Source organism: Ovis aries, chromosome 4 (assembly GCF_016772045.2).
Source record: "Ovis aries strain OAR_USU_Benz2616 breed Rambouillet chromosome 4, ARS-UI_Ramb_v3.0, whole genome shotgun sequence".
Taxonomy (NCBI): Eukaryota; Metazoa; Chordata; class Mammalia; order Artiodactyla; family Bovidae; genus Ovis; species Ovis aries.
Window position 1 is genome coordinate 95,681,481 of NC_056057.1, and position 23,085 is coordinate 95,704,565.

The following is a 23,085-nucleotide window of genomic DNA, read 5'->3' on the forward strand; positions in this document are numbered from 1 at the left end:
TACCTTGAATGACTGGACAGCCCAGAGTGAGCAGTGACTCAGGGTCCAAGGATGCCTGCTCCACCCTGGTCACTCCTGGGTCTTTGTGTAAGTCATTTCCCCACTTGGGGCCTAATTTCCTCATCTGCAAAGCAAGGGGACTTCAATGATCTTTTTCCATCTGGAGATTTTCTCAGTGATTCTCAAAAACAGATTTATTGCAACTGATGGATAGGTTCATGATGTGGGTTGTGGTGAAGGTTTCATATGTCAAAGCTTTTCAAATGGCATATTTTTAAATACATGCAGTTTAATGTATGTCACATATATGTCAATACAGCTATCTAAAATAATTTTATCCAACTTTTAGAATGATGAGGCAATAGAAGGGATAATACTCTATTCTGATAAGCATCTGTTTATAATGTTAGTGAGAGAGAGAAACAACAGTGATTTCTGGAGTTTTCCCTATAGCTTCCTACTATGGCTTGTGCTTTCTCCTCCCCCAGCTTCTATGTTTTTAAATTACTATTTTCATCTATTCCAGGAAATGTTCATTTTCTTCATCTCAGGCATCATCTTTCAGTCCCTGCTCTTTTTTGGAATGCCTGAGGTTTAGGAGCGAGGGGGTCCAAGCTTCATTTGGACTTTACTGTGTCTCTAGGCTCATCCCCACCATCTTTTTCAGGAAAAGAAGAGAGCTATCATGTCCCTAACTCTTATAGTGAACTCAACTCATTGGGTAGTACCTCTCAGCAAAAAGTCCTCTTTGAAAGTACACTCTAAGGGAGACAAAATATATTCTTACAGTGGAACTTCATACTGTGACAGCTGGGTAAGGAAATGCTCAGAGGCTGTGGTGGAGATGGGCTCTGCCCCTCCTTTCCCACCCACTGCTAAATATTCTTTTCTTGACTTCTTCTATGCTCAGTCAGGCACCAGTCACTCACCAGGGACTCATGATCCTTCCACCAAAATACCTCTTTGAGCCCATCTTCTGCATTCCTTCTGGCACCACCCAATCCATATGCATCATTTAAAAATCTAGATTTCTCCAGGAAGCTCCTTGCTTGACTCCCTGCTTAAAACTTCTCTGCCCTGCAACCATGCTGCAAGATTCATCATTCTCAAGACTGCAGTCAGCTCAAAAACCTTCCAAGGCTCTCCATCTGCCCCTTTCATCAAGTATAAACTCTTCTGCTTGCACTGTGAGACCCTCTACCACCTAGTCCTTGCCTTCTCATATTCTATCTTCACCACCATGCCAGGCTCAAATTTCCTCCCAATTCTGTTGTATACTATTTTCTCCCAGTTCTCTACCTTTTACATGTTTCCCAACCACCAGAAATCTACCTGCCCTAAGATCCAGCTAAGGCTCCATCTTTTCCAAAAAGCTTTTTACTGATTCTGCAATACATTAATTTCAATTCATATGACTAATGTTTACTTGATAGGTTCTGGGCACATGAGGATGAATTATGGCTTCTACCTCTTGGTTTCTTTTTCTCCCCAATACCCAACAGAATGAAAAAAACAGAAACACTGTATATATACCTGTTGGTCTTCTTTACAGACCAGGACCTGGTAGACTGGAGTTGATGAAAAGAGAGAAAAAGAGAGAGAGAGAGCAGTATCTCTCGGGTTATGTGGAAAACCAATAAAGCCCATAAGTTTTACAGGAGTTGTACCACTCACAAAGGCACAGGGCGTCCTCTCAAGGAGGTCTTGAAAGCCTGGGCGCGAGAGTGAGCTCTGTAGGTTTCCACGTTCCAATGAGAATGAAGACAAAGCAGGATGCAGGGGACCCAGGTCTCTAGTGGACCAAGGGTATTTTATTAGCAGAAATGCAGGCTCATATATCTTTAGTAAAATGACTACTCAGCTATTACAAAGAATGAAATTCCATCAGTTGCAACAAAATGGATAGTCTAATACATACAAGGTTGCTGATGCTGAAAAGAGTCACTGAAGGGAGTTACTGAAAGGAATCTAAGCAGGTACCCTTTCCCATGGTCTCAGTCCTGAGAACTGCATGCAGCTGTACTCGTTCCAGGAATAGGAACTGATAAGGAACAGAGAATCCTGGAGAAATGGCACACAAAGGAAGAAACGTGTAACATATTGGATTCCTTAAAGTTGAACATCCCCTGACATATATCTTTCCCCTTAAAGTTGGTACTTGAAAATTCAGGTTCAGTTCAGTTTAGTTGCTCAGTCGTGTCCGACTCTTTGTGATCCCATGAACCACAGCACACCAGGCCTCGCTGTCCATCACCAACTCCCGGAGCTCACTCAAACTCATGTCCATCGAGTCGGTGATGCCATCCAGCCATTTCATCCTCTGTCGTCCTCTTCTCCTCCTGCCCTCAGTCTTTCCCAGCATCAGGGTCCTTTCCAATGAGTCAGTTCTTCGCATCAGGTGGCCAGAGTGTTGGAGTTTCAGCTTCAACATCAGTCCTTCCAATGAACACCCAGGACTGATCTCCTTTAGGATGGACTGGTTGGATCTCCTTGCAGTCCAAGGGACTCTCAAGAGTCTTCTCCAACACCACAGTTCGAAAGAATCAATTCTTCGGTGCTCAGCTTTCTTTATAGTCCAACTCTCACATCCGTACATGACCACTGGAAAAACCATAGCCTTGACAAACCCAAGGAGTTAGAATGTGTGCAGATAAAGAATTCGTTACATGGAGGACAGATGAAAATTTCCTTGTGTCTGTTGGTTGACACTTGCTAGGCTAATATAATGTATATGAATGACTAAAATATAATCAAATATGATTCCTAAAAATAGAAAAGTGCATTTTCTCTGTTTGCAATGAAGAACAAAGTCAGATTAATGTAGATGTATGTTTATAGACAGGGAAAGAAAACCTTTGTTTAAAAAAGCCTTTGTTTAAAAATCAGAATATATGGGACTTCCTGGTGGTCCAGTGATTAAGAATCTGCCTTGCAATGCAGGGGACGTGGGTTCAATCCCTGGTTGGGGAACTAAGATCTTACATGCCCTGGAACAACTAAGCACACTCCCACCACAACTAGCAAGTCCTTGCCCTGCAACAAAAGATCCTGCACGATGCAAGGAAGATCCTGCATGGTACAATGCAACTAAGATTCAACACAGTCAAAAAGAAAAAAAAATCAGAATACGTGTGATGGTCTAATATTTTCTAGAAAAAGCTCTAAAACATGGAAAGAAGTTTGCAGAGATACACACCAAATGGTTTTCTTTTGGTGGAGGAATTTTTGGTGTTGTTCAGTCGCTAAGTCTGTGACCCCTAAGTCTTTGTGACCCCATGAACTGCAGCAGGCCAGGCTTCCCTGTCCTTTGCTATCTCCTTAAATTTGCTCAAACTCATGTCCATTGAGTCAGTGATGCCATCCAATCATGTTATCCTCTGTTGTTCCCTTCTTCTCTTGCCCACAGTCTTTCCCAGCATCGGGGTCTTTTCCAACGAGTTGTCTGAGTCAGGTGGCCAAAGTATTGGAGCTTCAGCTTTAGCAAAGTAGGAAGTCAAGGGTGGAGGAATTATTGGTGATTAAATAAAACACTTTCTTTTAATCCAAACTTTCTGTAACAAGCAATTTCATTGTCATAATTAGAAAGACATTTTCATTTTAGGAAAAAGCACAGAAACAGGGACATCAATTTGGTACAAATGCAGATGGATTACTTTAGAAACAGTTCAGAAGTGAATATTAAATGGCCTTCTGTTTTGTTTTAATATAGAGTGAGGACTGGAATGGGCCATATCTACAGGGAGATTCAGCAGATGTGGACTAAGTGATTGTAGTGTTTCAGGGTAAACATTATAAAAATAAACAAATGAGCCAATTAATGGAATGTGATAGAAGGGATGCCTGAATAATTACTATAAATGCTGTGTCCTTTTTTTTGTCAGAGACCCAGAAAGGACTTTAGCCTCTAGGTCTATTAATCTGGCTTCTATTACTGGTCATAGTTAGTGGCACTTTACGTTCTAAATCATGAACACATAATTTGTCCTTGATATGCTCTAGCAATTTTGTTTTCTTTCCCTCAAAGTTTGTTATCTCATTGTAGGAACGTAAAATGTATGGATTGGTGATATCACACAGGTGGGTGACTGCAACCTTGAGAATCTGATCTGCAGGTAGGAATTTTACCATTTGGGAACTTGAGTTCTTAGACTGTCAACCGATCAGCCTTAGCTGTGGTCTCTATAAATAAAGTTCTGGAGTGACACTTAATTCTGGACTCTTGGAAGATCTTTGACTATGAGATCGATCCTGTTTTCTGGTGCCCTTTTAGGGCGTATCTACTGTCGAGAAACATCTGTAGGGTAAGTTATGCTTTCTGGTGCATATTTGAATTTTGTTTACCTGATTCACAGAGTATCATGTTAAACTGTTGTAGAATAATGAATGTAAGTGTTTGGCATTTTTAGAGTTCTTTTAGATTTGGAGAGGGAGTGATGGAAATAATAAGAATGAATGATTAAAAAGAAAGAGATAAATGAATTTAAAGGGGAAAAAAAAGCGAAAACAGAACACAGGTACCCGATTTCTCTTTGTTCTTAACCATTTTCCCCTCTGATGATTGTTATGTAGTGATGATAGACATCAGCGAAAATAAAGCTGTTTGGTCATTTATCTCAGTGTCATCTCAGTAAGTGATTGGGTTACTCTTGTCCTCCTTTCTACCTCTCTGAACTTTACCTTTCAAGTCAGCTCAAGTCCGCCTCATCTTCAGATTTAGTTTCTAGGCAGTGGGAGCTCATGAAGTGGGAGGACCAGGGCTTCAGACTTCAGTCCAAATCCAACTCTCATGGCTTTGTATTCATTTTTGCTCCAAATTATATCACTTTCAAGATTCTATGAAGAGCTTTAGGCAGCATTTCTTGAAGAGTGTTTTAGAGAATTAATGAAATAGCCAAATAAATTTGGCCCCAAAACAAAGGTGGTCAAGTAAATTTGGGAATCAGGGGCTTAAACAAATCATAGAATTTCTAGGAACTTTAACTAAATTAGTGTGCCTTGTAAATCTATAAGAGGGGATCTAGGTTGCTGCAGCTATCCATTTCTCCTTGATCATCAAACTCTTCCCCACCTTTATTGTTATTTTTTTATGTTGAACAACTCAAAGGGCTATTATTCCTTAGGACATGCACCAGGAAATACTGGCCCAGCATATTATTTTCCCAGTGCCTTTTCATTTTAAAGGACACCCGGGAGTCTACAGATTAGCTAGAAGGAATGAGACTCAAATGGAAGAACTTTCAGACCATCTGTGGCCAGGAGGCAGGAGAGCTTTGAAGAGCTCACATTCTATCACTTAAGTATTCCTCTGAAGTTCATTGGAAATTGGGTGGTGTTTGGTTTTAGAGAGTCTAGGTTCTGGTACTTTATTATGGCTCTTTGTACCTGTCCCTTCCCCTCTGCACAAATGGGCAGGGCAGTAACTACAGAAAGAGTAGGGAAGTCAGCCTACTCAGAGAATGGGAGAAAGGAAACACCTCTGTCACCAAGGAAGGGCTATAAGAATCTAGCTCTACTACTGAACTTTTTTTTAGAGAGTATATATTTACTTGTTTTGCAACTTCTCTTTCCTGGCAGGATGTCCTTGATACCCTTCATTCCTCATTGTGTGTGTGTGTAGAGAGAGAAAGAGACACACATACCATGTTTTATCCAGGTCTCAGTTGTCCCTAGCAATACCCCAAGTTTGGGCTGCATGAATGGGGTTTGGAGATGGAATACTGATACATTTCAGTTAACAACAAAAACACCTTAGATCTACTCAAATGTAAATTTGATTCCTTTTTTGAGCACTTATAAACACCAAATTAATCATTCTACCTTTTTGAAGCTAATTTCTGAAAAACAGGAACAGACAAGATGTACAAACCAATGCTTTATGAGCAGCAGATGTTATCTGGTAAATAATCATTAGCTAAAGGAAGGATAATTTTATTGGCAAACTTCCTGCTAGGCCTGGGTATAGTTCTTAATTATCATTTAAATAATATTTCCTTAGGGGAAGTAAAAGCCATTCTATCAACTCCTCATTCTGAGGCTGTGGGTCAGTATACTATTTATTAGTTTCTTGACTGTCAAAGAGATTATTGACTACTGCATTAACCTTTTATATGTAGAGACTTATAGGTGCAGAAAGCAACAGAAAACAGTATCCAGGTTTTGTTTTTAAGGTCATGTCTGTGGTTAATATTTTTTAGAGACCAAGTTCTTGAGATCATAAAAAGAATGAAGAAAAAATAAAAAGTCTGGTGGAACTGGAGAATGAAGAACATTTTCAGGTCTCTGTCGTGAGGGGACTTCTGCTTCCCAGAGTGAATAGTTCACAATTAGACGTGATGATAGAGATCTCTTATTTTGGGTTTGTATCTTGTTTTCTCTGATGAGAACTGTGGAGTGCTAACCCATGGAGCTGGGACCCAGAACAGCTGGGCTTTTGTCCCAACTATATGACATTGAGTCATCGGTCTACCTTCTCTGCATTTTCCCATTCAGCATGTAGTGGTGGTTTAGTTGCCAAGTCGTGTCCAACTCTTGTGACCCCATGGACTGTAGCCCCCCAGGCTTCTCTGTCCCTAGGATTTTCCAGGCAAGAATACTGGACTGGATTGTCATTTCCTTCTCTTGGGGATCTTCCTGACCTTGGGATTGAACCTGGGTCTCCTGCACTGCAGGCAGATTCTTTACCAACTGAGCTACAGACCCTGTGTTACAGATCCCATTTGATATAATGAGGATAAATACACCATTCTTGTATCTCACAGGTGTTTTATAAGAATGAAAAGAGAAATCAAATCTGAAAGTTATTTTGAAAAATTATTGGCACCTTCAATGCATTATTTCTTCCCTAAATAATTTATAGTGTTAATATTCTGTTATGAAATTAATTGGATCACTTGAATGTCAACTGTGAAAAAAAAACTGCCATAGTTTAAAATAATCTCTACCTTCTGCCAGTTTTAATATCTAACCATATGGGGGGGGGAATATAATACATATGCTGTTGCTTGGATATTTAAAAACCCTTCTTGCAACCTCACAGTGATTTCACAATGATTCTGGTCTTGGAGGCTTGAGTTAAGATAGATATGAATTAATTTCCTGAAATTTATCCATGCTGAACTGTCCATTTCCCTGGAATGACCCAGTCATTGCCTTGACCTTTTAGCCATTTCAGCTTGTTTTCTGGAAATCACCCACCATCCTAGGAAAGACAACTTATGTCCAAATTCTCTTTGTCAACATCCAGGCAGTCAAAGTTATTTTAGAGTCCCAGGGAAGTGCTTATTCCATCATGACTGAAGATGTTCAAGTAATTATCCCACAGCCCACTCTTCCAGAGGCTTGCTGATCCGTATGAACTGAAGGTCCATCCTCTTTAATCTCTGGGTATCTTCTTCCATGGAAGGGATGTGTGGATGCCACTAGGGCCTTCTGAGCTCTGAGCCACCCCTGCAAAGTGGTAGGAAGTTTCTGTCCCTCTCTCATTTGATACAAGTGGTGAAGAATCCACCTGCAGTATCAGAGACCTGGGTTTGATCTCTTGGTTGGGAAGATCCCCTGGAGGGGGACATGGCAATCCACTCCAGTATTCCTGCCTGGAGAATCCTCATGGACAGAGGAGCCTGGTGGGCTACAGTGCATGAGGTCGCAGAGTCAGACACGACTGAGCAACTAAGCTCACAGTGCAAGTGGGATATGATAATAAAAAGTGTTATGAAAAGGGCAAAAAAGAGCCTCTGACATGAAAAACAAAGTGCAATCAGAAGAGTGTGACTCAAAGTAGGTAAGATGTTATTCATTTAGTTGTATTTATTTGTGGCTGTGCTGGGTCTTTTTTGCTGCACACGGGCTTTCTCTAGTTGCAGCAAGTGGGGGCTACTCTCTAGTTGTGATGTGTGAGCTTCTCACTGCAGTGGCTTCTCTAGTTGCAGAGCACTAGCTCTATGGCGAGTGGGTTTCAGTAACTGTGGCACACAGGGATCAAACCAGTGTCCCCTGCACTGGCAAGCAGGTTCTTAACCAGTGGACCATCAGGGAGGTCCTCATTTAGTTTTTTTTAAAAAATAATTGAATTAGTGTATTTGTGGCTGTGCTGGGTCTTCGTTGGTGCACACAGGCTTTCTCTAGTTGTGAGCTGGGGAGAGGGGTTATTGTCTAGCTGTAGCACTTGGGCTTCTCATTGCTGTGGCTTCTCTTGTTGTAGAGCAGGAGCTCTAGCGCGTTTGGGCTTCAGCTGTGGCAGGTGGGCTCAGCAATTGTATCTCCCGGGCTCTAGAGCACAGGCTCCACAGTTGTGACACACTGGGCTTAGCTGCTCCACAGGATATGAAATCTTTCCAGCTCAGGGATGGAACCTGTGTCTCTTGCATTGGCAGATGGGTTCTTTACTGCTGAGCCACCACGGAAGTCCCCTCATTTAGTTTTTGAGATTATCTCAGACTCTGGGTTCCTGGAAAGGGAGAATAAGCCATAAGACAATCACAGGACTGACTGTCATCCTATATTCACAGCATCTGTCTGGCCATAAGACCCATTAATGTCCCAGCCCATTTTAGGGTGCTGCCAGAATATGGGAAAGATGTGACCCCAACACCTATAGGACAGAAAGAATGCTTGGGACTGGGTATCACCATTTCCTTCACAATTGTAGATTCAAATGCATTGCTATAAACCACTCATACGTGTGACTGTGATCTTATCTTAGGTTCTATTTAACAAGCAGAATGAAGAAATGTTACTTAGAGAAAAGAATGGAATGGTAACTTCAACTCTGAAACTTATCATACATTGGAAAAGGCAGGTGTTTCAACATGAACATCAGAGAAATGGGCCATGCTCTGCTCTGATAAGGCCTGTGGTTCCACTTCATGATTTACTGGAAATTACACTCATATTATTTTCTGACTTCTCCAAGCTTCCCTAAGATTTTACAGCCAGTATCAGTGTCACTGCCTTAAGTCAGGCCCTGAAGCCCACCTGCCTATCCCAGCAGCCACTGCCTTATTTAGAAGCATCCAGGAGCAGCTTAAGTTAGCACAAAACAGCCTCTCATGCTTATCCTCTCCCCTCAAGTTTCCCTTGCTGAACTCTGACCTTGCTACCCACAACCCATCAGAGAGCTGTGCTTCCTGGCTGCCATTGATGATAGAATCCAGGGACACCTTGATGCTCTGACAGCCACGGCGGAGTCTCCCAACATGCCAAAGTCTCCTCGACTTGATAGCAGCCAAGTCGTGTGCCATCTCTCCTGTTTTGTTGGTGTGAAGAAAGGCCCCCTTCATCTGGATCACCTGGACAGTGCTGCACTTGCCTCTGTGACACAGAACTTTTCTTGGCTGGAGGGGGCGGCGCGGGATCGGCACTGATTTGCCAGGTAGGTTGGGGGAGGGGACGAGGAGATGAGGGGTTGGCGCGTTAAGGGGAGTGGTGGGGGAGCAGGAAAGAGCTAGGGAGGAGATATGTGGTAGGAAATGATTCCCCAAATCTGCAACTCTAAAATACAAAGAATTCTGAAAACACTTCTTTTCCCCTAGATTTATTTGGTGGCAAACCCTGACCTGACCTAACTCATTTAGGGGCAAAAACCTGACCAGAACTGACTTGCCACTCTTTGTTTCACTGCCAGAAATATTAACGTGTTTGAGGATGAAGTACTGCCACATGTGTAAAATACACCCTCCTACTTTTCTAAAATTGCACCCAGTCCCCAAATTCTTAATTTGAAACCTAAGGGTTTTCAGAGTAGGAACTATGGACCAGTACAGAGACTGAGAGAGAAAAAGAACGGAGTGATGGAAACACGATGTGCTCTCTTCTCGGCCCGGCCTGACAAACTGGTGTGTGTGTCCTGCGGAGAGCAAATGTTGGCAACAGCTGCAGCGGCCGCTTCACGCTGATTCCTATTCAGACAGGCCCAGACATGTCTCAGTCTCAGCAATGGACACAGCTTGGGTGCCCCAGCTGCACAGACTTGCAATCAGCCCTGCAAACAGGAGCTGAAGTAGCTGGTGGCAGACGTGCCTCTGAGGCAGGCACCCCGCCGCCCTGCCTTGACCCAGCCTTGGTGCGTTTTGTAGCGGTGGTTTGGTTTAGTCGCTAAGTCGTGTGGGACTCTTGAGACCGCATGGACTGTAGCCCGCCAGGCTCCTCTGTCCCTGGAATTCTCCAGGCAAGAATACTGCGGTGGGTTGCCAGCGCATACCTCTAAATCCACTTTTTTTTTTTTTTTGGTGGTGGTGTGTGTGGAGCGGGCGAGGGGGGGCAGGGGGAGGGATGTGTGTGTACCATTCCCATTATGTGCTCTTCTGCTAGTGAGGGCAAAAGGCTTTCTGGCTGGCTAAGTTCACCTCGAGCTGGGCTGAGGCAAACCATAGGCCGAGCAGTACCATCTTGCTTGAAGCACGAAACTGGAAATAGCCGGCTCTGCTGCGGCAAAATGGCTTCCCCTTTCCCAGCCACTGCGGATGCCCGGTGACTCATCGTCGCTTAGCTTCGATTCCAGCGTCCCCAGCCCCACAGCATCTGCCGTGCAGCCCTCTCCATTCCCGCAAGCAGGGACTGGAAATGGAGGAGAGAGAAAAGTCATTTAATGATTATTCATTTGCAAATATCTGTTTCTGCATCTTAAAACATTTCAGATTTCCCAAGAAGTGGGTAACCTCGGTTGCTGAGCACCCTAGTCTAGGGAGCAAACTGAACACTGGCTATTCTTTTAAAAAACCGGCCCATGAACATGCTTCAAGGTACACAGGTGCAGGGCTGATTTTTTTCCTCCCGATGCTTCTAGAATCCTGCTCCTCCCAGGCGAGCTGTCAGTCCCAGCTTCGCCTGCAGAGCTGTTTTTCCCCCCGCCGCTCCCCCTCCCCAACCGGTCCTTGCTGGTTTTGAGTATTCACCTCCTTACTACCCCCGCCCCCCTCGCTTTTCTTTTCTCTTAACTGCGCAAGCTGACGCAGGTCTGCGGGAGTGAATTAATGCTCTCCTCTTGATAGATTTGCTCTCAGGGAAACAGGGGCGTATGCGCCAATAGGAACAGAGGAAGGAGGAGGTGGCGTGGGCCCCAGGGTGAGGGGAGCTGGGAAGGTGGTGTGGGCCCCCGCGTGAGCGGGGGATGCATGAGGTAGTGCGGAGCCCCAGGGTTAGGGAGGATGGGGGAAGGAATTCTGTAATTAATCAAGGTAGCAGTTCTGTACCTTGGGGTGGTTTTTTTTTTGTTCCCTTTTTTTCTTTCAACCAGGAGTTTAAGAAGAAAGAAAAGCTCCCAAGTACTTGCCCGAGCCGCATTTAAAACCAAAACAGTTCTTCCCGTGATGCGGGATGACGGGCAACTAAATGGCAAAGGCAACTGCCCAAAAACGGAGGCATTTTTTAGGTGCGAGCCGGAAAAGGTTATGGTTTTACTCCAACCTGTAAGCGCTGGCAAGTCTCAGTGCTGATAATTTTAAGCTTTTTCACCTTGCCTTTAAAGAGAGTGAAAATTATTTCCTAGAAAGAGTTAGTTAAGGAAAAAAAAAAATGTCACAACTCCCTGCTAAATTTGGGAACGTTATGGCTGAGAACCAACGGACTCACTGGGACAGATGGATATCTCCAGAGCAGTTCTCAGAAAGCAGGCCTCGGAGGAGTGCTTTGCCTACTCTATGACACCGTGACACATTTGCTCATATTTACTACCTTCTTTTCTTTCTGTTTCCTTTTCCCGGTTTCTCCTACAACGGGATCAAGAAACCCCAGATTCTCTTCCCGCTTGAACTTTCGGTGGCCTTTCCTTCTCCCGGATGGTTCCTTGGTTCATCCTTGAAAATATTGTTTCCCGAAGTTTCCCATTTTTTTTGCATTTGAGCCCTTCGGAGGAAAAAGCGCAAAACATTTTAAACTAAAACTCCCAAAGCGCGTGAAAAGTTATTTTTAGCAAGGATTTGCATTTCTCATTTACCTTATCTGTGATGTTTAGAACGCTGCACGAAGACAGAAGTTGATGGTGCAAAAATAATCTTTTCCTCCCCATTTACTGATCCAATTGGCAAAGCCACTGTTCCAAATAAAACTGAGCCACTTAGATCATAAAATTTAAACTCTGGAAAGCACCTCCGGAGCTTACCATCCTGGTTTTATGAAGGACTCGAAAGCATTTTTATTACGAAATAATACAATCATTGCAAAAAATGTAGAATAGAGAAAAAATGAAAAACATCCTTATTTTACTAATTCTACAATTATGGGATTGTTAACCATTAACATTTTGTTGTGTATCTATCTCTTCTTCTCTTTTCCAGACCCCCTTTTCCTCCTGTATTTGTATGTTGTACGTATATATATACATACACATGAGCTAGCCTTTTACAAATGGCACTTAACTATTTGATAATCTATTTTTAAAAATTTAAAACATACGATGAACATATTTTCATGTCATCACGTTTCCCACAATGATTTTTTACGAACATCAAAGGATGTTCCTCTTGTTAGCCAGAATTTAAGTTTACATTAAAGGAAGGGGACCAAAAAAAAACCCAAAATCCACTTTAAATGAAAAGTTAATCGACAGCACCACTGTCTACACCTCCTTCTCAACCACATCAAGTACAGGAAGAGGAACAGACAAGGGTTCTGCAGCAGTGAAGCCATTCCCATTTCCATGCTCCTTTTTCAGCTCAGCACGGGAGGGAGGACGTGCGCGGGATCCAAGCCCGCCAGTGAGTTACACAAGCTACTGTGCTGTGGACTGCAAATAAGGTAATTTTGCCCCCAGTCCCCCGATTATTATGTCTTTCTGGGGTCAGGCCCCGCCTAAACTCAAAGCAATATCTGTGGTCCTAACAGCTAACACTGTCATCCCAACCTCTTCTCTTGTCACAAGGCAAGAAATAGACTTATTCAAACCTAATTTGATATTGCCCCACCCAGCACCCTAGCATGCACCCCAGTCTTCCTCTGCCCTGCTGGCCACCATGTGCTCTGTTAAAAGATCGAGCTAGAAGAGATTAAGAGGGTGGGTCAGATTTCAGCCTAAGAACAGACTAGAGAAAATTGCTTTGCTGCTTGGAGTTCCGAGGGCTATGGCACAGTGTACTAGAAATGTATATAATCACAAAAGGAGCTCAGATAGAAAATGTAAATAGGAGCTAGAAGAGTTTACTGTGACCTGCAGATCTGAAGTGGAACTTGTTAAGGGTTTTCGGGTTGTTCTGAAAATTTTCCAAATCTGATTTAAAGTTAGGGTGTAGTGATACCTCTCTTCCACATGTTCATTGACATTGGAGTCAGGACACCGTGCTGGGTGTGACCTACTCTGGTATTTCTTAAGTAATTCAAAAATGACATGCTATAAATCAGAATGTTAATTCATGAGCAAAGGAAATCAATCCACATCAGATCATTCAAGCATGTGCAACCACGTGCATACCGGCTGATACATTTTCCCCTTCAATTAAAATTCGGTTACCTTTAGGGTATTATGAAATGGATATTTAACAGTTGAATAATAATGCTTTAGGATGGCTGAGCACAGGAAATGAATAAATTTTAATCCAGCAGAAACTTCAACTTTACTGCAATTGATCACAAGTAGAAATGTAATTCCCCAAATGGAATTTAACCGGTTCTCTGGATCTTTAGAAAAGTCTGCATATTTTAGTAATCTGATGTTGGTTGTGAGTACTTTGGGGAAGCTATAGTCTGTGTGGTGATTAAGGAAACTAGGAAACTGAAAAAATTTCTTTGGTTCACAGATCCCTATAAGCTGCATACACCATTCCCCAGCATTGCAAAATGCCTCACCAAAATTAATTGGAAGAATTCTGCTTTTAAGAGAGAATGGATAAGTGATATCTGATTTTTATTTAATATAAGTAGATTATTCTGACTGGAAGTAGAAGTATCGACTTTGGCACATTAAGTATGTTAACTGGAGATGGGCTGTAGTCCTGGAAGACTCTCATTGACCTTTAGTGATAGTTCATGTTTGGAAAAAACGCATTGCCTTAATAGTCTCTTCTCTGTTCCCTGGTGAAAGGGGAGTATGAGATTGACATATATGTTGTTGTCTCTGCTCAGATTGCCTCTGATTAGGGAAATGATCCATTCATCACTTTGATTGGATATGATGGATATCTTCCTGTTTCGGGTCACCAACCCCAATGGCTATGTGTTCTCTCAAAGTAAGCCTGACTTTTTCTCTTCAACAAGAATCTAAAGAGATGTGTAGGAACTTCAAAACAAAATAAAAGTGATCTTTCTGTTTCTGCTTTACCCTAAACAGAATGCCTTATCTCTTAGTTGTGGCCCAGAAATGAGGCATATAGTGATATTTATAATCATTTCTTTTCCTAGCACATGATATCTTTCCGTATTGCCTGAATCAGAGCCCATTTCAGCTGTTAGGCTGGGCTATTAGAGTTCAGTGTTCACTGTGAGTCACCTAGGAGATTTGTTCCCATTGTCTCTGCTTTTTTGTGGTAGGATTGATAGAAAAGAGGAGGCGGATGTTACCTGCTGACAATTAGATTGCTGTAAGGATTTACGTAGGCAGTACAATGCATCTGGCATTTTACTTAAAATCTGTAGAAATCCTCTGTAATATCACAAAAAGGAGTTTTGTAGTTTTCCTTTTAAAATCTCATTACAGAACACCATTATGGCAACTGTGACCCACGTATATTAAAAATGAATCAGAGCTTCAGGTTTATTTTTGGAGAGAGCCGACTACCATAGTGTTTTTCAATGCGTGTTCAAAAGGAACTTGTACAAACACTAGTACTCATCTCATGAGAATAAAGGGTTCCGCAGTCAAGTTTGAGAAATATAGTCCACGGTGTCCCTCTTTTGGCGCTTCATTAAAAACTTTAAAGCATTAAAAAAAAAAAAAAAAAACACCTTTAGGAGTTCTGAAGTAAATTAGCCAATTTAACCCTATATTTTCCCAAAATGTTCTATCACAAAACCCTTGTTCTCTCCCCACATTTTTTTAATTTTTGTTTCCTGTTGCTCTTGTTTTTTGTTACTGTATTGTTAACATTTGGCCGGACTATAGTTCTACGGAACATGGTTAGAGGCAGGTATTCAGGTATTCATTTGAGGAGATGGAGAGATTATTTACTTCTTGCATCGGTGAGACAGCCATGGCTGAGAAGCTCCAAGCAGAACCCTGTGTGAAGACTACTGGTCACTCTATGGGCAAAGGAGGACATGAGTGCAGTTCCAAAGGGGCCTTCCAGGCAGGAAGTGAGAGCAATGAACAGAATTCTAAAGGAAACTTCTCATCAGACTGAACAGCCATCTTTTTTTTTTTTTTTTCTGTATTGTCTTTCCATTGGATTTTAAAGAACTGTATGTGGGGGAAGACCCGGTCGAAGGTATCTGGAAACCTCAAGTGTTGGTGCTGATTCAAACCAGAACTGAGACTCAGGTTTGGAGGTTGAGCACAGGGGCTTGCCTCCGGGGATGGTCAGATGTTGTCTGATAAACAACAGCTAGCTATTTGCATGGCTCTGCATTGCTGTCAGCCTGCTTAGCCCATTCAGGATTGAAGCTATTTAAAAATCCATCTGGGAAAAAAAAAAAAACAAAAAACACTTCACTAAGTTCCGTTCACAGGCTCACAGTGCTGTCACTGAGTTTGAGGAGCATTTAATATAGTTTTGTCTCACATCTTGGTTTTCACATAAGCTGTATCCCAGCTCAGCTTCTGAGCTTCCAGAGCAAAGACTTTGTATGCTGGCAGGAAGGCTCAGGCAGCCCTGAACCAACCACTAGAGGGGGTTGGGATCTGAAAGAGGAGAAGCACTACATCATCCATGGATGCTTCGAGAAGGAAAACTAAAATGAAGTACAAATCAAAATAGATTCAAAGAGAAAATATTCACTTCCTGCTCTGCCTTTGTTGACCTGTAGCTCTGATTTTCGAGGGTCTAATGCCGAAAGGCTGATTGAGGGGGGGCTTCTTTTTGCTTTCAGGCACCAGTTAAAACCCCTTATGTTTCTCTAATCACAGTTAAGCTGAGTTTGTTTTTTCCTCATTAGATGTAATAGTGCAGTTAGAAATAGTGTTCCTAACACCTGACACAGTGTCTGGCACATAGAAAGCAATCAATAAATACTTGTAAGACACATGAATTAATGAGAATCATTGAACCAAGAAAGGATACCCTAAGGAGCTGTGACAGGATATGGATGAGTGGCAACTTCATTCATTACTTTTACCAATTTTTTCTTTTCTTTTCTCTCCTTTTTTTTTTTTAGTGTCAGAAATAAAAACATCAAAGCATCAGATCCAAAATGTTGAACAATGTCCAGCAATTCAAAGTCAGACTTTTTCCTGGGATGTTGTTCTTATTAAATATTCTCAAAATGAGATGATAGGTTGCATATATACTTTGTCCATATTGTTTAGAGATCCTGGGGAGTCCCAGCCTCTACCTGTCCCCTCATAGTTTCTCTAACCCTGGCCAGGCCACAGTGGGCCCAGTTTAGTGGTCATAAGTAACTCCTGTAGCTGAGAAAATGAGGCCAAAGGTAGCCTTGTTGTCGATGGTGGCTGTGATTTTCTTACCACAGAAAGGGTTTCAGAGGTTCTTTGCATTTGTGAGTTTGTGACTTAGAAGTACAGATGCATAGAATCTTCTACTCTTGGGCTCTAAGAATTGGAAGAAATCCCAGAAAATGAGCTTGCTCAACCCCCACCCGATGCAGGAATTCCATCTATAATGTTAAATCTAGCTTTTCTTCCAACAACGCCCACAGAGGGGAGATGATTTAACTTGCTCTTTCTGCCATATAGAGGAACCATGTTTTTAAAGAGAGATATGTCCAGACTCTCTTAAGTTAGGTTTTCTGACTGTGCCTTTAGGTAGTATCTCAATTTAATACCATGACAATCTTGCTCTGATTTCCAGAGGAGGAACTGAGTGATGCATGGTAACTGCCTCCATACACTGTCCTCTTAAAGCTCACTGTTTTCACTTGGCTTCTTCCACATCCTATCTGAACCTGGAGCCAGCAACAACTCTTGGCTCCAACTCATACCATGGACCCAGTGCCAACTCTGAAGTTGAAGTGAAATCCATAGTGGACTTCATCAAGAGTCATGGGAAATTCAAGGGCTTCATTACCTTCCACAGCTATTCACAGCTGCTGATGTTCCCCTTTGAGTATACATGTGCCAAGTCACATAACTTTGACGAGCTGTTAAGTTTCTGAAACTTCATTTTAGCCTGGAAACAAACATCCATGGTGTGGACAGGTTAAGTTTCAGTCATAAAGATAGGTATTGAGATCTGGGTGGACTAGTGACAGGTTACAAAGATGAATGAGACATAATATGTCCAACCTCTGAGAAGACTGTGACTCAGGCAAAGATTTAAAACACTGGTTATGGACTTTCTGTTTCAAGTAGATTGTTGTCAGCAGCTAGCAGAAATGGAATAGATTATTCCAATTCAGGTGTATCTTTTATCTCATAGTTGTATTTCAGTTCTGTTATGCAATTTTCAGGGTTTGATGGTGAATGTTACCACTCAACATTGGATCAGGGATAAAAGAATGTCAGGGTTGAAAGTCAAAGGTACTTTTAGTAGCTCTGTGCATGTGCTAAGTCGCTTCAGTCATGTCCAGCTCTATGTGACCCTATAGACTGTAACCAGCCAGGCACCTCTGTCCATGGGATTCTCCAGGCAAGAATACTGGAGTGGGTTGCCATTCCCTCCTTCAAGAGATCTTCCTGACTCAACTCAGGGATAGAACCCGAGTTTTTTATGTCTCCTGCCTTGGCAGGTGGATTCTTTACAACTAGAGTCACGTGGGAAGCCCTTTAGTAACTCTAGATATCCTTAAATTATCGAAACCTGGTGTTTTCATCTCTACCAAATAATCCTCCAGCCCATAATTGGATCACTCCCTGTCTCTAAGGCAGCCTGTTCCATGTTGGGAAGATGAGATTGTTTGAATTCTGTCTCATAGTGAGCTCAAACCCTCTGCTTATGTTTTTCATGTATCAGCCTTAGTTTACCGTCTTGCTCCAGAGAGCAAGCTTATTTCCCTCTGAGAGACAAATTCATTAATTACTTGAAGATTAGTAGACTGCTTCTGCTAGGTTTTTCCTTATCCTAACTAAGTACCCTGGTCCCTTCAAGCTCTCAAGAATATGGTTCTAACTCCCCTCACCCTTCTGGTTGCTATCTCATGAATGTGCTTTGCTTTGTCTGTATTCTTCAAGGGCAGCTCCTGGAAGTGAATGTAGAACTTGTGTATGTTAACAAGCACAGAGCAGAGCCTAACCATAACTGCCCTCATCCAGCTTATGCAGTTGAGGGTCATATTAGTTTTTTGGCAGTGGTGTCATGCCATTGACTCATGCTGGGCTCATTGACAGCTGAAACCCCCAGGGTCTCAGAGGATTCCGCCCAGCCATGTTTCCCCCATCTGGTAATTGTACAGTTGTTTTCCTGAATCCAAGTTCAAGACCTTGAATTATCCCTAGAAAGGACAGTAAAGCCTCCATCAGTCAAAACTGGAACCCTCAAATAATGGAAAATACTTTGTTGAGCTGTACTTCTTGGAAAAAGAGACAATCATAGGGAAATAAGCCAATGTAAGGATCACCAATTTAATGGACATAAACTTGGGCAAACTCTGAGATGGTGAGGGACAGGGAAGCATGGCGTGCTGCAGTTCATGGGGTTGCAGAGAGTCAGACAAGACTTGGCAACTGAACATCAACAACAGGGATTGAGTTAAAAAGGAAAAAACCCCAACTTCCAGGGTACATCCTTAGGTCAGTACACATTCTCTTTAGCCCCTTACTCCCACTGTCTTTCCTCCCATACTCCTGAATGAGGAAAGCTGGTGGCAAAATAATGACTCTGGTGTATTTATTGCCAACACCTGGATGATCAAATAAACAATGAGGGTCTATTGCGCTTTCAGAGCCAAAAGACGTAAACTTGTGCTCACTTCCCAGTGAAAACGATTGAAACAAAAACAATGTTATGCTTAATTAACCAAAGTCCAGTTCATCAGACTGTCCCTTTTACATCCTGCTATTGGGCTTCTGTTTTTCCAAGAAACTAGCACTATTCACCCACCTTTTCCCTGGTTCCCTCACTCTAGAGTGATGTGCCCCAAAGGCAGCACAAACTCTGGCAAGCCTGAACAGCTCCAAATACAAAGTGGGACCTATGTCCTCAGTCAAATATAGATATCTTGAGAAATCTATATGCAGGTCAGGAAGCAACAGTTAGAACTGGACATGGAACAACAGACTGGTTCCAAATAGGAAAAGGAGTACGTCAAGGCTGTATATTGTCACCCTGCTTGTTTAACTTCTGTGCAGAGTACATCATGAGAAACGCTGGGCTGGAAGAAGCACAAGCTGGAATCAAGGTTGCCAGAAGAAATATCAATAACCTCAGATATGCACATGACACCACTCTTATGGCAGAAAGTGAAGAGGAACTAAAAAACCTCTTGATGAAAGTGAAAGAGGAGAGAGAGTGAAAAAGTTGGCTTAAAGCTCAACATTCAGAAAATGAAGATCATGGCGTCTGGTCCCATCACTTCATGGGAAATAGATGGGGAAACAGTGGAAACAGTGTCAGACTTTATTTCTGGGGCTCCAAAATCACTGTAGACGGTGACTGTAGCCATGAAATTAAAAGATGCTTACTCCTTGGAAGAAAAGTTATGACCAACCTAGATAGCATATTCAAAAGCAGAGACATTAGTTTGCTGACTAAGGTCCATCTAGTCAAGGCTATGGTTTTCCAGTAGTCATGTATGGATGTGAGAGTTGGACTGTGAAGAAAGCTGAGCACCGAAGAATTGATGCTTTTGAACTGTGGTGTTGGAGAAGACTCTTGAGAGTCCCTTGGACTGCAAGGAGATCCAACTAGTCCATTCTGAAGGAGATCAGCCCTGGGATTTCTATGGAGGGAATGATGCTGAAGCTGAAACTCCAGTACTTTGGCCACCTCATGGGAAGATTTGACTCATTGGAAAAGACTCTGATGCTGGGAGGGATTGGGGTCAGGAGGAGAAGGGGACGACTGAGGATGAGATGGCTGGATGGCATCACTGACTTGATGGACATGAGTCTGAGTGACTCCGGGAGTTGGTGATGGACAGGGAGGTCTGGCGTGCTGCGATTCATGGGGTCACAAAGAGTCGGACACAACTGAGTGACTGAATTGAACTGAACAGAATGTGTCTTTGCCTACTAAGCTAGCAGGCACTATGTAATTTACGATAAAAGCCTTTAAATGCACTGATATAAAATAGAATATACCTTAAAAGTACATGAAACCCCGCCTTACCCAGTATTCTTCTGTGAGGCTAGATCTCTTCCAGGAGGTAGTTTCTCTGTATTTAGAGCAAAGTTCTATGTTTCTTGCTGATTACCCTGTATTTAAAGCAAAGTTCTGGGTTTCCTGCTAGTTACCCTGATCAATGCAAAGAAATAGAGGAAAACAATAGAATGGGAAAGACTAGAGATCTCTTCAAGAAAATTAGAGATACCAAGGGAATATTTTATACAAAGATGGGCTCAATAAAGGACAGAAATGGTATGGACCTAACAGAAGCAGAAGATATTAAGAAGAGGTGGCAAGAACATACAGAAGAACTGTACAAAAAAGATCTTCATGACCCAGATAAGCACGATGGTGTGATCACTCACCTAGAGCCAGACATCCTGGAATGTGAAGTCAGGTGGGCCTTAGAAAGCATCACTACGAACAAAGCTAGTGGAGGTGATGGAATTCCAGTTGAGCTATTTCAAATCCTGAAGGATGATGCTGTGAAAGTGCTGCACTCAATATGCCAGGAAATTTGGAAAACTCAGCAGTGGCCATGGGACTGGAAAAGGTCAGTTTTCATTCCAATTCCAAAGAAAGGCAATGCCAAAGAATGCTCAAACTACCGCACAATTGCACTCGTCTCACATGCTAGTAAGTGAAGTCACTCAGTCGTGTGTGACTCTTTGTGACCCCATGGACTGTAGCCCACCAGGCTCCTCTGTCTATGGGGTTCTCCAGGCAAGAATACTGGAGTGTGTTGCCATTTCCTTCTCCAGGGGATCTTCCCAACCCAGGGATTGAACCTGGGTCTCCCGCATTGCAGGCAGACGCTTTATCCTCTGAGCCACCAGAGAAAGGTTTCAGTTCAGCTCAGTCATTCAGTCGTGTCTGACTCTTTGTGACCCCATGAATTGCAGCACGCCAGGTCTCCCTGTCCATCACCAACTCCTGGAGTTCACTCAGACTCACGTCCATCGAGTCAGTGATGCCATCCAGCCATCTCATCCTCTGTCATCCCCTTTTCCTGCTGCCCCCAATCCCTCCCAGAATCAGAGTCTTTTCCAATGAGTCAAATCTTCCCATGAGGTGGCCAAAGTACTGGAGTTTCAGCTTTAGCAACATTCCTTCCAAAGAACACCCAGGGCTGATCTCCTTCAGAATGGACTGGTTGGATCTCCTTGCAGTCCAAGGGACTCTCAAGGGTCTTCTCCAACACCACAGTTCAAAAGCATCAATTCTTCGGTGCTCAGCTTTCTTCACAGTCCAACTCTCACATCCATACATGACCACTGGAAAAACCATAGCCTTGACTAGACGGACCTTAGTCGGCAAAGTAATGTCTCTGCTTTTGAATATGCTATCTAGGTTGGTCATAACTTTTCTTCCAAGGAGTAGAAGGGTTTACACGCTAGTAAAGTAACGCTCAAAATTCTCCAAGCCAGGCTTCAGCAATACGTGAACTGTGAACTTCCAGATGTTCAAGCTGGTTTTAGAAAAGGCAGAGGAACCAGAGATCAAATTGCCAACATCCACTGGATCATGGAAAAAGCAAGAGAGTTCCAGAAAAACATCTATTTCTGCTTTATTGACTATGCCAAAGCCTTTGACTCTGTGGATCACAATAAACTGTGGAAAATTCTGAAAGAGATGGGAATACCAGAACACCTGACCTGCTCTTGAGAAATCTGTATGCAGGTCAGGAAGCAACAGTTAGAACTGGACATGGAACAACAGACTGGTTCCAAATAGGAAAAGGAGTACGTTAAGGTTGTATATTGTCACTCTACTTATTTAACTGATATGCAGAGTACATCATGAGAAACGCTGGACTGGAAGAAGCACAAGCTGGAATCAAGATTGCCAGGAGAAATATCAATAATCTCAGATATGCAGATGACACCACCCTTATGGCAGAAAGTGAAGAAGAACTAAAGAGCCTCCTGATGAAAGTGAAAGAGAAGAGTGAAAAAGTTGGTTTAAAGCTCAACATTCAGAAAACTAAGATTGTGGCATCTGGTCCCATCACTTCATGGCAAATAGATGGGGAAACAGTGGGAACAGTGGCTGACTTTATTTTTCTGGGCTCCAAAATCACTGTAGATGGTGATTGAAGCCATGAAAATAAAAGATGCTTACTCCTTGGAAGGAAAGTTATGACCAACCTAGACAGCATATTAAAAAGCAGAGACATTAATTTGCCAACAGAAGTCTGTCTAGTTAAGACTATGGTTTTTTCCAATGGTCATGTGTGGATGTGAGATTTGGACTATAAAGAAAGCTGAGCACCGAAGAATTGATGCGTTTGAATTGTAGTGCTGGAGAAGACTCTTGAGAGTCCCTTGGACTGCAAGGAGATCCAACCAGTCCATCCTAAAGGAGATCAGTTCTGAGTGTTCATTGGAAGGACTAATGTTGAAGCTGAAACTCCAATACTTTGGCCACCTCATGTGAAGAGCTGACTCATTTGAAAAGACCCTGATGCTGGGAAAGGTTGAGGGCAGGAGGAGAAGGGATGAGAGGATAAGATAGTTGGATGGCATCACCAACTCAATGAACGTGGGATTGGGTGGACTCTGGGAGTTGTCTGGGATGGACGGGGAGGCCTGGCGTGCTGCAGTTCAAGGGGTCGCAAAGAGTCCGACGTGACTGAGTGACTGAATTGAACTGAACTGACCCTGTATTTAGAGCAAAGTTCTGGGTTTCCTGCTAGTTGCCCTGAATTTAGAGCAAAGTTATAGGTTTCCTGTTAGTTATCCTGTATTTAGAGCAAAGTTCTGGGTTTCCTGCTAGTTACCCTATA

The 23,085-nt window shown here is 42.7% G+C and overlaps 1 protein-coding gene and 1 long non-coding RNA gene across 6 annotated transcripts in view; one reads left to right on the forward strand and one right to left on the reverse strand.

Moving 5' to 3' along the window:
- Positions 1–7,786: 7,786 nt before the first annotated feature.
- Positions 7,787–21,891, reverse strand: LOC121819429 (uncharacterized). 4 transcript variants are annotated; one of them, XR_009600534.1, is made up of 5 exons: positions 20,666–21,891; positions 17,106–17,207; positions 11,933–14,838; positions 11,671–11,841; positions 7,787–10,554 (listed from the first exon to the last, which is right to left on the reverse strand). It is a non-coding gene; the product is annotated as an uncharacterized LOC121819429 (long non-coding RNA). The 4 variants fall into 4 exon arrangements; XR_009600533.1 differs by lacking the exon at positions 11,933–14,838 and having other exon boundaries at positions 7,787–8,446; positions 9,091–10,554; positions 20,666–21,881; XR_009600532.1 differs by having other exon boundaries at positions 11,671–14,838.
- LOC121815991 (carboxypeptidase A4-like) overlaps positions 9,984–23,085 on the forward strand; it is a 45,211-nt gene continuing 32,109 nt past the window's right edge. Inside the window, exons 1-2 of one of the 2 annotated variants that reach the window (XM_060415128.1) lie at positions 9,984–10,179; positions 12,650–12,732. Coding sequence is in view for 1 of the 2 variants with exons in the window: in XM_027968804.3 (XP_027824605.2) it covers positions 12,635–12,732 (98 nt within the window). In the remaining variant the exon portion in view is untranslated. Of the gene's footprint in view, positions 12,733–23,085 lie in introns of both variants that reach the window. The other variant, XM_027968804.3, reaches the window with a different exon arrangement.